General features: G+C 29.9%; 4 protein-coding genes across 7 annotated transcripts; 2 read left to right on the top strand and 2 right to left on the bottom strand.

The window, feature by feature from the left end:
* Nucleotides 1-99: 99 nt before the first annotated feature.
* On the top strand, nucleotides 100-1,646 carry LOC115876456 (WD repeat-containing protein 55 homolog). Of its 2 annotated transcripts, XM_030892240.1 has the most exons (4): nucleotides 100-173; nucleotides 249-785; nucleotides 868-1,039; nucleotides 1,093-1,646. In XM_030892240.1, the coding sequence occupies exons 2-4, from the start codon at nucleotides 299-301 to the stop codon at nucleotides 1,589-1,591; spliced, it is 1,158 nt and encodes a 385-aa protein (XP_030748100.1). In that variant the 5' UTR covers nucleotides 100-173; nucleotides 249-298; the 3' UTR covers nucleotides 1,592-1,646. The 2 variants fall into 2 exon arrangements, with proteins under 2 accessions (XP_030748100.1, XP_030748099.1); XM_030892239.1 differs by lacking the exon at nucleotides 100-173 and having other exon boundaries at nucleotides 181-785.
* Nucleotides 1,633-3,548, bottom strand: LOC115876455 (zinc finger protein OZF-like). 3 transcript variants are annotated; one of them, XM_030892237.1, is made up of 4 exons: nucleotides 3,484-3,548; nucleotides 3,021-3,282; nucleotides 2,693-2,970; nucleotides 1,633-2,637 (listed from the first exon to the last, which is right to left on the bottom strand). In XM_030892237.1, exons 2-4 carry the CDS (start codon nucleotides 3,195-3,197, stop codon nucleotides 1,671-1,673), a joined length of 1,422 nt encoding a protein of 473 aa, XP_030748097.1. In that variant the 5' UTR covers nucleotides 3,198-3,282; nucleotides 3,484-3,548; the 3' UTR covers nucleotides 1,633-1,670. The 3 variants fall into 3 exon arrangements, with proteins under 3 accessions (XP_030748097.1, XP_030748098.1, XP_030748096.1); XM_030892238.1 differs by having other exon boundaries at nucleotides 3,021-3,264; nucleotides 3,484-3,527; XM_030892236.1 differs by having other exon boundaries at nucleotides 3,021-3,535.
* An 814-nt stretch (nucleotides 3,549-4,362) lies between these two features.
* LOC115876553 lies at nucleotides 4,363-14,275 on the bottom strand. The gene is made up of 11 exons (XM_030892363.1): nucleotides 14,074-14,275; nucleotides 13,679-13,762; nucleotides 13,418-13,617; nucleotides 13,210-13,274; nucleotides 11,471-11,753; nucleotides 8,842-8,986; nucleotides 8,667-8,781; nucleotides 8,297-8,447; nucleotides 5,038-5,224; nucleotides 4,730-4,980; nucleotides 4,363-4,674 (listed from the first exon to the last, which is right to left on the bottom strand). The coding sequence occupies exons 1-11, from the start codon at nucleotides 14,251-14,253 to the stop codon at nucleotides 4,476-4,478; spliced, it is 1,860 nt and encodes a 619-aa protein (XP_030748223.1). The 5' UTR covers nucleotides 14,254-14,275; the 3' UTR covers nucleotides 4,363-4,475.
* On the top strand, nucleotides 6,638-8,035 carry LOC115876453 (programmed cell death protein 10). The gene is made up of 5 exons (XM_030892234.1): nucleotides 6,638-6,871; nucleotides 6,926-7,103; nucleotides 7,230-7,362; nucleotides 7,419-7,583; nucleotides 7,651-8,035. Exons 1-5 carry the CDS (start codon nucleotides 6,800-6,802, stop codon nucleotides 7,733-7,735), a joined length of 633 nt encoding a protein of 210 aa, XP_030748094.1. The 5' UTR covers nucleotides 6,638-6,799; the 3' UTR covers nucleotides 7,736-8,035.
* Nucleotides 14,276-15,110: the final 835 nt, after the last annotated feature.

The raw sequence follows: 15,110 nt of genomic DNA, 5'->3' as shown, positions 1-15,110 counted from the left end.
TACCCAACAATTTATATATGACCCAATCTTCTTTCCTTTGTCTTAACTGGTCTTAACTAAAGGTCTTCTTGCTTAGGATGAATAGAATATGAATAGAATGACTTAAGGCCAAACGTATTTGGCTTGGCGGCTTGGCCTCAAAAAAATTGAAATGAAGATGACGGTCGTATGAGGTAACCTTTTTTGTCTCAGATTTTTGTTCAATTTTGTTTTATAGATAATAAAGCATACATTATTATTTCTCTTAGGTTTGCTATGATATAAATTAATACAATAGGTATTTAATAAATTGGTTAATATGGATTCAGATTCTGATAGTAGCACAAGTGATAACGAATACATTAGTGAAGAATCTGATGAAAGTATTTCAGATAAGAAAACTGAGATTGAGGATGATTCTGAAGATGAAGTTATTAAAGCTATTAAACGCGAATGTGAAAGAAAAAATAATCATCCACCAGTAATTAATTGTGATGATTTTATTACAGACATTTGTTTTCATCCTGTAAGTGATATCCTAGCTGTTGGAAGTATACTAGGAGATGTAATTTTTTACAAGTACAGTACTGAAGAAAACCAGGAAATAAGTAGGCAGGAATTACATACAAAAGCATGCAGAGACCTTGAATTTAGTGAAGATGGAAAACTGTTATATACTACTTCCAAGGATAAGTCAATAATGATCAGTGATGTTGAGAGTGAAAAACTTATAAAATTCTATGAAAATGCACACGATTGTCCTATATATTGCTTAAGTATTATAGATGAGAGTATGTTTGCTACAGGTACATTATTTATGGCAGTCAATTTGATCCAGAAACATTCTTTATATCATTATAAAGAATATCAGTTTTAATTTGTTAATAGGTGATGACGATGGAACAATAAAACTTTGGGATAGTAGACAAAAAGATGGTCCTATTTATAAAACAAAGAGGAATGAAGATTATATAAGTGATATTGTTACTGATGAAGCTCATAGATACCTATTATGTTCTAGTGGTGATGGATCACTTACAACATTAAATTTAGAGAAAAGGTAAACATCTAAGAAGAAAAAATAAAGTATATGTACGACCTAATTTTTTTAAGATGTGTTCAGATGCAATCAGAAGAATACGATGAAGAACTGACGTGTCTTGGACTGTTTCGAACTGAAACTAAATTGATCGCTGGTTCATCAAAGGGCAAATTATTCATTTATAATTGGAATGAATTTGGTCTTCACAGCGATGCCTTCCCAGGCCCTAAGACTGCAATTAATTGTCTTATACCTGCCACTGAAAATATTGTCATTACAGGTGGTGAAGATGGTAATATAAGAGCAACACATTTATTCCCTCATAGACAATTAGGGATTGTTGGACAGCACGATATGTCTGTAGAACATATGGACATATGCAACGATGGAACATTTATTGCTTCCAGTGGTCACAATAATGAAATAAAGTTTTGGAATATTCAGTACTTTGAACAGTGTGAAAAAGTTAGTTCTAAGCATAAAAAACACGAAAGGAAGAAGGACCTTGAAAATAATTTGCCATCCTCAAAAATTAAAAATGTTTCTGACTTTTTCAGTGATTTAACATAAGAAAGAATTATGTTTCTTGTATTTAATAAAACTTGTAAAAGAACTGTAAAAATAACTTTTATTCCCATAACCATATAACTTATAACATTCTTTTTATATGAACCTTTTTATGCTTAAATAAATAATCTCTTCTATTGAATGTTTTATCACAAATATCACAAACAAACGGTCTTTCTCCAGTGTGTATAGCACGCACATGTTTAATCAAATGATCTTTTCTGGTGAACGCCATCTCACACATTTGACAAGGAAAAGGTCTAACGCCAGTGTGGATCCTCATGTGAACCCCTAGTCTGTTTTTGCTTGCAAATTTAAATCCACATATGTCACAGTCATAAGGTCTTTCTCCAGTATGCCGACGCATATGAATGGTCAAGTGGTACCTTTCTTTAAATTTCATGCCACATTCCTCACATTCAAATGGTTTTTCCCCTGTGTGGCTCATTCTATGTTTCTCCAAAGCATATCTCCTATAAAACAATTTGCCACAGAAGTCACACATTAGGTCTGGATCAGGTTTAGGTTTGTCACTAGGAAAATGTGATTTCAAGTGCACATCTAAACCTGACTTACTGCTGTATTTATTGCCACATAGTTCACAACTATACGGCTTTTCACTATCATGTACACGAAAAATGTGACTATTTAACAAATCCTCGGCAGTGAACCTTTTGCCACAACTATTACATCCAAATGGTTTTTCTTTGATTACATGTATTTGTTGATGTTTAATCATTTTCGCTTTTCTGTTGAAACATTTTCCACAGACATCACAGGCAAACGGTTTTGATATTGGGGCATTACTTATATGTGCCAATAAATGTTTTTGTAAACTGTGTTTGTACTTGAATTCCATGTTACATGTGTCACAAGAGAAGGGGCAATTTGTATTATGAGATGGAGTATGTCTATCCAATCCCCATTTTGAGGTAAATTTTTTGTTACATATTTCACATTTAAATGATCCTTCTACTAAATCTTTTGAAAATGGTTTCCTGATATTCCTGTAACCCCTTTTTCTTGGTTCTGCCCTTTCCGTATTAATGCTAAAAATTATTAATAAATAATAATATTGGTGTTTAGATATTCTAAAACACATACTCTGGGCCAAACTCATCACTTGAGATTGATGCATCTTCCATTTTTATATCCAGTTTTTTCCCACTTGAATCGTCTTCAGATTTTACTGAAATATTTTCACTATCAAGTGGTAACTTAAAAATATCAGGCAAATGTACTGGTGGTTTTATATTTGCAGTATTACAGTAACTTAAAATTTTATTCTCAGTATGCAGACAAACAATTAAAAATTTATGAAATTCTTCTAACTTGGTTAAACATTGTTGACAAATAACAGGATCCTTGCTTAACTTGAAATTCTAGAAAAAAACTAACTAAGTATACAAAAGCAAACTAAAGTAAGACTTACAATTTGAGGAAGGCACATAGTTACCATATTTACTATAGATGCAGAGTCTGTGATCTCTAAGTCATTATATTCTTTGAAAACTCCGAGACATATTCGACATATTTTACTTTCATCTTTGCTCTCTGAATCTTCTAAAATGCAATTTTCTGGCAGGATAAGGTTGGATAGATCGCACATTTTCTTATACGAAGATCAATGAACAATAAAAACGTTAACCATGCACCATTCCATCATAACTTGTTCACTACAGATATTATCTCTGCTAAATAAATATATTTAGAAATTAAACAGAAGATATTTTTTTGACACCTCTTAATAATTCTCGTTCTACTTTATTTCATAACATTTTTAATTAGTATTTGGAAAAATTGAACAATTATTCTGTTAAGATCAATAACTCATAATAGACGTAAAATTTAAAAGCACCCAAACTCAATGCATCTAAAAAGAAAAAAGAAAATACCTATTATTTAAATAACAACATTAACAAATATGCCAACTCCACAAGTAACATAAGTCAAATTTGACAGCTGACGTTTATTTTCATTTTATTTTTTTGGATATTGGTATGATGTTTACCATAGATGTTTAGGATCTTGGTTTAGGATAACCAATAACAAAGCGGGTTTTAAGGCAATATGCCTACTTTTAGAAATTAATTATTATATATGACCTATACTTAAATTCAGCCTTGTTTTCTATGAATTCCAGAAGTCAGAAGCTAGAATTTGAGACTGCGACTGCGATTTGATTTATCAGGATTTATCAAAGGGATTTATCGTAAGATCTCATGATTTTGTATCACATCTCACGATACGTGCGCAGGATTTCAAGATTTTTTATGAAAAAATAGGTACTGCTTTCAGAAATATTAAAATATCCGAGCTTCAATTCATGAGCTTATTAAATGTTCTAATATTTAAGTGCGGAAAGAAATTAAAGAGAATGAAAAGGAAGAAAGAAGAAAGGCAAAGAGAAAAACTACTAGAAATTGACGTCTCAACATTGTTTTACATTTGTTTTCTTTTTAATATTTAACAAAAACATTAATTATAATAATGCTCACATTATTTAAATTAATTACCTATAAGCCTAGTTTATATTCTTACTATAAGCTTTTAATTAAACAAAACTCATAACAACTGCGAGTGTTATATTAAAGGTTGAAAAAAAGATGAAAATGTATAAAATTAACAAATTATACCAATTTGATTCACACTGTTTAATAGTTAATTGGATTTAGATCGCTAGATAATTTAAGGCTTTCTAAGGAATCTATTCAAGGCAACTGCTAGAACTAAATTAATTAAGGTAGATAGGTATAGCAAATAAAAGAACACTGTAGGATTTCATGTTATCAACTAGTAAACTCAATGTATTAAGGTAATATGCAGTCCTACAAATCACAGTTAATTAAAAGAATTAAAAACAAATAAGTAAACCCTAACTAATGTATTAACACAAGCAACTTTCTTCAATTTCTTCAGGTTCTTCTGATATCTTAAATCCATGCTCTTCTATAGACTGCAATTCCATTTTGGATTGATTAGATTTAATTAAATGAGAAGCAATGTCTGAAAACATTTCTTCTACACCTTCCCCAGTTTTACATGAAGTTTTATAGGTTGCTGATATTAAGCTGTGACACTGCTCACTGTAAAGATTAAATCAAATTGAATAAGACGAATAATGTCCCTTTTGAATATTACCAAAAAGATTCAATGTCTAAGTCTGAAATACTGGATTCTTCTGTTTCCGAAACCAGATCACTTTTGTTGCCACATAAGAAAATTTTAGCATTTTCTGCATAGGTGACAATATCAAGTAAATGCTGTGAAAGTATATGAAATGTGGCTGGATTGTCTAAAGCAAAAACTAATATTGCTGCTTCGGCAAATTTATAATAACTGGATGTTATAGAAGCTACTCGTTCCATGCCTCCAGTATCCCATAACTGTAACTAATAGAAAAAATTTAGGGGAACAATGAATAGGTAACATATAATTTAAAATTATACCTGTACATTTTTTCCGTGTGCACTGTATGTTTTCTTGATTTGATCTAAGCCAAGAGTTGATTTTCTGTCAGTAGCAGTTACAAAAGTATTATTGGCAAATCTACGAAATAATGAACTTTTTCCAACACCGTATTCACCACAAAGAATAATTTTTTGTTCTGGAATTTTAATACTGGCCATTTTTAGTTATAAACATAAACCTAAATTAAAGTAAATTCAAGAATTGACTAGAGGAATTATCTAAAAAAACAGTACAAAGTTTGTTCGTTTGTAAATGCCAGGTTTACACATAATATACATTTATAAACAAAGTAAAATTAGTTCAATCGTACCAAATGAGAACAAAATAAAACAGAAGACATATATAAAAGTGGATGCATAGTTAATTTAAAAGGTTATTTACGCTACAGCCGCTATAGGTACCGTAGATGTAATGAATAATTATAACTATGATTATAACACTCTGTGGTAAGTTTAGATAACAAAACAAAAACAAGAGTGTTGATTGCAGTGTTGCCAGATATACCATTTAAATGGTATCTATACCATTTTTTCTTCCTTGATACCTGCAAAAATTTTGAGTATACCATTTTCCATTTTTCTACCATTTTTTGAAGACATTACCATTTTTTTACCATTTTTTTAGAATCCCAGCGATCTACATTTTTTAAACTTTTTAATGCAAACCAATCTAGTTTTCCACATCTACTAAAAATATGAAGCACATCTCTATTAGGCTATATCATATCTCTGTTATTTTTTTATAGGTATTATTTCTTGAAAAGTTTTACCTATTTTATTTTAAGTCTATGGTTTTACCTATATTTTCAGAGCCAAATATGTAGATTATTAATGTTGAATTATTAATAATATGTTTTATGTTACCTATCTATTTAAAATGTTCCTATTACCTTATTATTATATTAATTATACCTATTTAAAATGTCTTTTATTACTATTTTGCATAAATAAAATGTTAAAAAAAACTTAAATGCCTTGCGCAAGAGTTCAAAACTGATGTGACAACCAGGGTTCGGAAGTAGTTAATTAAGACGTAATTTACCTGATTAACTACGTGTAGTTTTTCTTCAAAATTTACGTCTTTTCCCGTTCATTAACTATATGAAAACTACGTTAATAAACTATGTATTGATATTATGAATAATTTTTCTTTATATGAGGTGTAATAGAGACAATATGATGTAAATATTATATTTAAAGCCATATTTCATCTGTTTTCTTTAATACATTTTTTAAAGCTTCAACTTATTATAACTTCACCTCAAACCTTTGATGTTTGAAAGTTACATACATAGGTTACATAAACTACACCCTCTACATAAACTACATTAACTACATGTAATGTAGTTTATGTAGTTTTTAAAAAAAAAGTAACATGCAGTTTTCCGAACCCTGGTGACAACCAACAGCTACGATGTTTTCAAACCAAATTGAGGTTCGTTTGGTTTTTGGGGTTAATCCACGGTTAATCATGGTATCAAAATTATAAAAATATTAAGATCCTCTTTAAAAGTAAAAATACCATTCATTTTCAGTCAAATACCATTTTTTTAAATACTCGATACCACTTTTTATTTTTTCCATCTGGCAACACTGGTTGATTGACAAGACATTTCAGAGAACTGTTGTCAAAATTTCACAGATTTCACTTATGTTACTTTTCTTTTGAAGAATTGAAATTTAAAAAAGGTTTAAAAATATTGCAAAACGATTTAGTGTGATTTATAAATTTCATCAAAATATGACAATGGGTGATGAAACTCCTATAACAACTTTAATTTTGCCTGTTGTGATACGCCCAATCTTATCACAGGTAAACAAGTCCTACCATTGTTATATTTAAGAACATTTTATTGTAAATTTTTAGTTAGAAAAGCAGGACATGTCTGCGTCGCATACATTACGGGCCGCGTTAACTAAAGCTGAATCCACATATCCTGGTTTAACACTTGATTTGGTTCTGGGAATCTTAAAACAAGGCGACCTTACTGTAAATATGAATGAAAGCATTTTGAGACTACAAGGATCTGTGCCAGATTCAGATGGTATGTTATCTTCCAAATATTTTTGTTTCTTACAAGAAGGGAATCCTGTAAGCATTTTTTCATAAATTTATGCCTTTATATGTAATATTTTAATTGAACAGCTGAATTACATCATATTTTTTATAGTAGTCGAATACAGATTGAATAGGTCAGAAGAAGCATTTCAGGAACTGAACAGAAAATCTGCTTCTTTAAAGAGGATTTTGAGTAGAATACCTGACGAAATAATGGATAGAAAAAAGTTTCTAGAAACAATAAAGTATGTATTTGTATACTATTAACTGGCAGGTTTAGATATATATAAAATACTTTTAGGGAAATTGCCAGTGCCATTAAAAAATTATTGGATACCGTTAATGCAGTGAATGAATTTATACCAGGCACCACTGGTAAACAATCATTGGAACAGAGGAAACGTGAATTTGTAAAGTATTCCAAAAAGTTTAGTAATACACTTAAGGAATATTTTAAGGATGGACAGTAAGCATATTTGTTAAAATTATTTTTTGCCTTTTGTTTTGACAATTTTTTTTAAACAATTTTTTAGTGCCAACTCAGTTTTTGTGAGTGCCCTGTATTTAATTCATCAAACTAATATGATCATCACCACAGTTAAAAATAAATGTGAATAATTTGATGGGTAAATACCCAAGTAGGAGTATTTTGGTAAAGGTAAAAAGTATTATTGTTATGTATTTTGTTAAAAATATTGTTTAATAATAATTTAAAAAAGTTAATATATACTTCTGTATTTGGTATGTCTGTTCTTATTTAATAAGTATATATATTAAAAAATGTTAATATATTTGATGAATAAGTTACTATGTTATTAAGTAGTTAGTTGAAGTTTATCATTAATGTTTTCATTTTTTTCACTGTATTAGCAAAATGAACTTCGGAATTGTATAATAAAATACCTATTCTTTTAAAAATCATTTATTTTTCATCCATAGATCTGGGATATGCATTTACGGAATTGAATAAAAAAGTGAAGGAAAATACTTTCTAAAAAATATTTATTCTATTTAGAATAAAAATATTAGTGAAAAAATACAAAAATATATCATTCAAAACTAAAATTAACCCAATTTACCTTAACTATTATAGTAATTTGATGCTACGCCAAATCATATCCTAATAAATCTTCCAACTTGTAATCAAATAATTTAAAATCGGCAAGATATAATTTGTACAAATGCTGAATGGTAAAAATCGACAACTGCTGAAAATATTCTCGCAGTCTATCTTTGGTGTGGCCCCCTCTGGTGACAGGAAAAACCATTGTCGGTGCCCCAACCATGTCCAAAATAGTCTTGGCATCCTCTAACAGAGTCTCATAGTGACCTAGTAATATAAACTCCAGTAATACTTATATGCAGGAATATGTAATGGATGTTTCCAAATAGCATTCCAATGTTTGAAATAGGGTAGCCTTTACAATAGGTACCTATATCATGAAACAATTTGTCAAAAAATCAAATAGATTACCTATAAAAGTATAGTTAAGTGTGCAAGGTAGGCACAGGTCAAAAATCGGCGTCCAATGTTCATTCGTGTCCGTACCTTCATTTAATATAAAACTAATAAATTCACTAAAAGACACATTAGCTCCAGAGTCCAGGTCGTCAGTCGTGGGCGTGGCTCGGTATTTCTTAATTATTTGCCTACCGTATCTAGACTAAAATGAGTGAAGGAGATAGAATAGCAAAAAGACTTAATGCCTCCTTTTTCCAAATACCTGAAAATATTTTGAACTAGGCAGATTATCTGAAAATTTGTTCCTATAAGCTGAAAGAAGTCTTTCAAATGGATTTCTTGCAATAAGGAACAATGTGTATTCCTTTAGAATGCGTTTGATTTCCTTTTTTGGAAGCTGAGATAATCTGTAAAAAAAATAAAATAAATTATATTTTGCTAAATTTGTACAGTTCGACCCCAGATCGTCTTTATAGAGAGGAAAAACTTTTTTATTATTGAGACATTTTAATAAAATGCAATCTTCATAAAAAAGTTTGCTTGTTCTATAATGGTTTTCCAAATTTCCATACCTTTTTAGAGAAATTTAAAAAAAATATGAAAATGTAGTTGAATCTTTTCCTAAAAATTAAACGGTTATATGTATAATTTCGATTTCATTCTTTGATAGAGGGTTATATATGTATAGTTAATTTTTTATTCATCCAAGATATTTAAAACTATTCCCAAAAATCTCCAATTTGACCAATTTTCGGTTTATTTTACCCGTTTTTTCTACTGCCGGTCAAAATTTCATTTTGTCCTTATTATCGTCCCCGTTATCACAGATTATAATCTTTGTTTTTTCTTTATTGTTTTTCGTGGTTCCAATTTTCGGAATCGGGCACTAGTTAGGTGACTAGTTTGCGCACATAGCACGCCCACTTATGGCCTCTAAAATTGTGCACAGCGCCTGAGGGTGCAGCCACACTATCCTAAAAACGGCGTATCGGCGTAACGGGCGTAATGACCTTGAATTGATTTCCAGTAATTCTATTGGCTGAAACATTCATCTGTCAGAAATTTTATCTGTCAAATTCATCTGTCAAAAATTTTAGCCAATAGAATTACTGGAAATCGATTCAAGGTCGTAGAATTACTTGAATCGATTTCCAGTAATTCTATTGGCTAAAATTTTTGACAGATGAATTTGACAGATAAAATTTCTGACAGATGAATGTTTCAGCCAATAGAATTACTGGAAATCTATTCAAGGTCATTACGCCGTTACGCCGATACGCCGTTTTTAGGATAGTGTGGCTGCACCCTGACCGGCACAGTTATTAGAGAGATATCGGAAAACCGAATAGCGTCATCCAGTATTTACGCCTCTGTTTACGCGTACCTTATCATGGTTACGATATGCGCGAGTCAATTTTTAACGCAACACCCGCTGATAACGTTACAGCCTGACGTAATTTGCGGATCAATTACACCAAGCGTTCTTTCTAAAGGTGGGTTCATACAGCCAAATAAAATAAAATAAGAAATAAGGAATTCTTATTTGTGTGCGTTCATACAGTCAAATAAAATAAAATAAGAAATATATATTTGCTCATGCGCAGTACGATGAAGCTGGATAAAAGTTAACTTTTACGATTGTTTATAGTAATTTTACTATTTATAGTATATTTATTTATTCGTTGCCTACTATATTATACATTTTACTTATGTGAAATTATAAAATAAATTAAATCCAAACTGAAAATATTTGTAGGTTAGAATTAAGCGTGCGCAAAGCCGTTTTCACATAAAATAAAACAAGAAGTTAAAAGATAAAGACTTCTTATTTTATTTGTTATTTTATTTGGCTGTATGAACGCATGTACGGTATCCCATATAACCAACTTTCTTATTTTATTTTATTCTTATTTGGCTGTATGAGCCCACCATAAATAACCTCTGATAACGTTTAAAAATTGCTTAAATGGGCTTGTGCGGGTATTTGACAACCGGAGCCGGCCGGCGAGATCTTTTATTTTAGGTTATGTTTGAATTGTTTTGAATTATTGTTTTAGTTTTATTAGGTAATTTGATATTTAAGTAGCTGGGATTAGTTTTAATTAAATAAATATGGCCCAAAATATGGATTCCACCTCTTCTAATACTAAAGAACCTATAACGAGTCTTAGGTTTACAGCAGATGACGACTTGGCCCTTCTAAGATCCGATAACTATAAATGAAGAGAGTTAATACCACCTTCCGTAAAGGAAATAACACCTGGGCTTATTAACGTCCATGCACGCTATTCGGTTTAGCGATATCTCTCTATTACGCTGTTTATTGTTATTTTACGCGAGTTTATTTTTGCGCACAGGAAATTTGACTCGTTTGCACATCGTCATAAAAAACAATTTTCGTACCACGAATTTGGGACAAGATTTTTATCTGTATACTTATAGGATACCTAATCTGTGATGATAGTCGCCAGAAGTCGAAACGTCAGAGTCAATATTTAATCACACAGAGTTATATAGCAGAAAAAGTGGCCATGAAAATGTGTTCTTCATTTTAAGTTATCTTAACAAATAGGACTTGGATTTTTAGGACTTGTTGTACCTATGTAATTTGTAGTATAATCGGGATTAACCATTTTAGAACAAGCAAATTTTTTTTACGAAAAATGCATTTTGCTCAAAATGTCAATAATAAAAAAGGATTTTGTCTTGTAAAGACAATCCGGGGACATACTGTATATACGCCAATTGAAAAATTCGAGCATGACATATTTTTATAATAAAAAAAAGGACGATTTGCATTACTGAATCCTTAAATAAAAATTAATGTTAAATTAGAGCGTTTTCAATTTTAATAACTTTCGTTTTGAAAAGATGCAGATGACGAAACCTACCTCAGAGCGTTTGTATCGGCATGGGCGACATCTGCCGGTATACTGACTAAATTTGTGGCATTGGACTGGCCAGTTAGAACCATCATGACTCGTTTCCAATTAGTACAGGCCACTTTTGGCACATAGCAATAGAGCAATTTATGATTGTGATCGACTAGAATATGATTCAACTGCGAGATATTTAGATTCGCCTTGCTATTTAAACCTAAATTGTTGCAAGATAATGTTAATTGCTCCTGACGGGTGATTTGTTCGAACCAGGGGTACTTTTCTGTACAGCACGCTGAAAATGTATCTCTCTTTAATGGGATTTTCCATTCAATTTGATGGGCATGTTATGCCTTATACTGAGTCGCTTGTTTTTGAAAAAATAGTATTTTTCTTTATTAAATGCATAAAGAAAAATACTATTCATCTATTTTATACAGGGTGTTTCAAAACAAATGCGAAAAACTTCAGGGGGTGATTCCTTGTTCAAAATAAAGGGTAGTTTGCTTCATAAACGTTGGGTCAAAAGTCAACCATTAGGGAGATATCGCGGTACAAAGATGGCGGAAAAATAATGTTCTTATTTTTTATCTTGAAAACGAAAAGAGATAGACTAATGAAATTTTATGGAAGCACTACTGTTATGAAAACACACTTTCTGGTATTTTTTTCACTTTTTTAAAACGAGTGGAAGGGGTTGAAATAAACTACCCCTATCATTCTTGTTAACGAAATTTAAAGAAAAATCTTATCAAACACATGCAAAAAAATTAATTTGGATAGTTTAGTTTGTTTAGAAACTTTTTTATCTCTTGTATTTTTTTTATAAAACTCACTGATTTGAAATTAAAAAATAAAATGTAAAGCATTACATGTCAGGACTAAAAATATATTTAGATTAAGAATCTAGTGATAATAATGATAATAATAATAATCTAGATAATAACGTATTGCAGTAGGGTAATGTCAAATAAAACAATATTAGAAACATCCTAAATAGTGACAGCGGCCGACTAGATTTTTCCCTAAAAAATTACAGCTGCCCACTAGATTCTTTATCTAAAAATGTTTTTGTCCTGACATGTAATGCTTTACATTTTATTTTTTAATTTCAAATCGGTGAGTTTTATCAAAAACACAAGAGATAAAAAAGTTTCTAAATAAACTAAACTATCAAAATTAATTTTTTTTGCATGTGTTTGATAAGATTTTTCTTTAAATTTCATTAACAAGAATGATAGGGGTAGTTTATTTCAACCCCTTCCACTCATTTTAAAAAAGTGGAAAAATTACCAGAAAGTGTGTTTTCATAACAGTAATGCTTCCGTAAAATTTCATTAGTCTATCTCTTTTCGTTTTCAAGATAAAAAATAAAAACACTATTTTTCCGCCATCTTTGTACCGCGATATCTCCCTAATGGTTGACTTTTGACCCAACGTTTATAAAGCAAACTACCCTTTATTTTGAACAAGGAATCACCCCCTGAAGTTTTTCGCATTTGTTTTGAAACACCCTGTATAATACTATTATTATACTATTCTATATAATCTTTGTGCCCCATTTATATAGTTTTTCTTACTTTATTTATTAATATCATCAAAAATCACTTTTTCACCTACTCAAAAAGTATGTACTACAAAGTTAGTAATTTGTTCTATTTACTTACTTGGCAATATATTTCCTATCGTTAAAAATATGAACAAATATATATTTTTTCCTAAACCTTGTTTCCTCATAGTTGTTCTTTAACATCTCTCAGGGGAATTAATGAGTGTTTTAGATTTTGACAGTCTCTTAACAAACCGTAACTCAGTTCTGAAAGAAATAAACAAAGCATATTATATTGTTAATTGGTATTAATGGATTTATATGACTACAATGCAGCCACTTAATATCATTTGATGGAAATATGTTGAACGCCATTGAGACTGTTAATTATATTTGATTGCAATTTATACCTATTTATAACATCGTAATTGCTGACTAATTCCTTATCATTTTTAAGCACTTTTCCATTAGCTGTATTCTGTAACCAGAAAGTCTTCCAAATGTACTTCCAGCTGATTTTGGTTTTACTCTTTTGTCGTTGTTGTTTTAACAAGAAACTTCTTTTGATAGCCTTTTTTAAATCCAGCACAGTAGTATTTTGTTGAGGAATCTGAAAAAAGTTATCTCAGAAACATAAAACTTTTGTTCAGAATTGGAAACGTGCGAATTACCACAACATTTAATGGAGTTTCCGAATAACGCAGAACTGTAACAGTAATACTTTGTCCCTGAATAACGGCTATTTGAGCTAAAACCTAAAATTATAAATTAAATATATGAGGAATTTATAAAATATAAAAACTAGTACAAAATATTAAGTATATAATTAAAAAGTATACCTATAAATCAAAATTATTGATAAATAAAATTTCTGATAAACCATTCCTAGAAAAGAGAGATATGTAATAGAAGGGTAATGGTAAACGAGTACTTCAAAAGTAGTGGAAAATTTTACTAATAAAAAATAATAGTTACAAATAAATATATTTGAATACTAACAATTAAAACTTATCTAGGTATTTCTTTTTCTTTTAGTATTGTAATTAGAAGTTAAAATCGTAATTACCTCCTCAGGTGTAACATCTACAGGCAAATCAGATAATAAATGATCAGAAGCTATAAGTCGCTTGATACTACTTTGAGTAATTTCACATAAATCTTCATGAGACAAATTATCGATTGCTTCATCAAGATTTGTTTCCTGATTGTCTTGATTGGTTTCTGTCATTCTGTAAATAAAATGCATTTCTATTACTATTAACTATTTAAAGGTTAATCTAAAATATTTTAAGGTCAATATAATTCCTTGAAATAGAGTTTTTATAATCCTACAAAACCTCTTACTCATATAGAAGTAAACAGTACTACCTATACCATATTTCTGAGATAAAAAAATATATTGGAAAACTTATACAAACTTAAATAGGTATGTTCTCGGGTATGTTACTATCGTTACTATAGCACAGCTATTTGGTAAAATTATCTTACTTACCAGTGAAAAAATGCTTTTCTTGTTTATTAATTTATAATTCAGAACCCTACATATAAAAGTTCGTAATGTGTCAGTTATTATTAAAATATAAAATTGTACTAATTACAGTCTATGAAACATGTAATAAACATTGATAAACAATATAAAACGTGCTTATTGCACAATTCCTAGTCAATTGCTTCCATCAACTCAAAGCACACAATCAAGGATTCTATTATCAACCAATTCATGAATGTGGTAATATAGGTCCTGGTTACTAATGAAAAACAGCTTGGTCTGCTTTAAAATTTAATTACTTGCTGTTGCTTAATTTTCAGTGTGTTAACTTTGGTCTCTGGTACCTTATAAACAAAAACCTGTTTACGGTACTTATTAAAAATTCAGACCGAATTACCATTACTTAAAAATAAAATATAAATATATGTATGACGAGATTGGTATCATATCAGAGATCATAATCAGAAACCATCCAGAAACATAAAATAAAACTAAAAAATACTTACCTCTATATATATATATTTAATCTTTATAATTACCACTAATGAATATTTAAACTCTAATTTAAATTTACTTTTATTTAACGAAGTAATTTAAAATTTAAGTACCACATA

This window comes from Sitophilus oryzae, unplaced genomic scaffold (genome assembly GCF_002938485.1).
Source record: "Sitophilus oryzae breed Bouriz unplaced genomic scaffold, Soryzae_2.0 scaffold_1436_pilon_pilon, whole genome shotgun sequence".
NCBI classification, from domain to species: domain Eukaryota; kingdom Metazoa; phylum Arthropoda; class Insecta; order Coleoptera; family Curculionidae; genus Sitophilus; species Sitophilus oryzae.
This window is presented reverse-complemented; position numbering and strand designations above follow the sequence as displayed.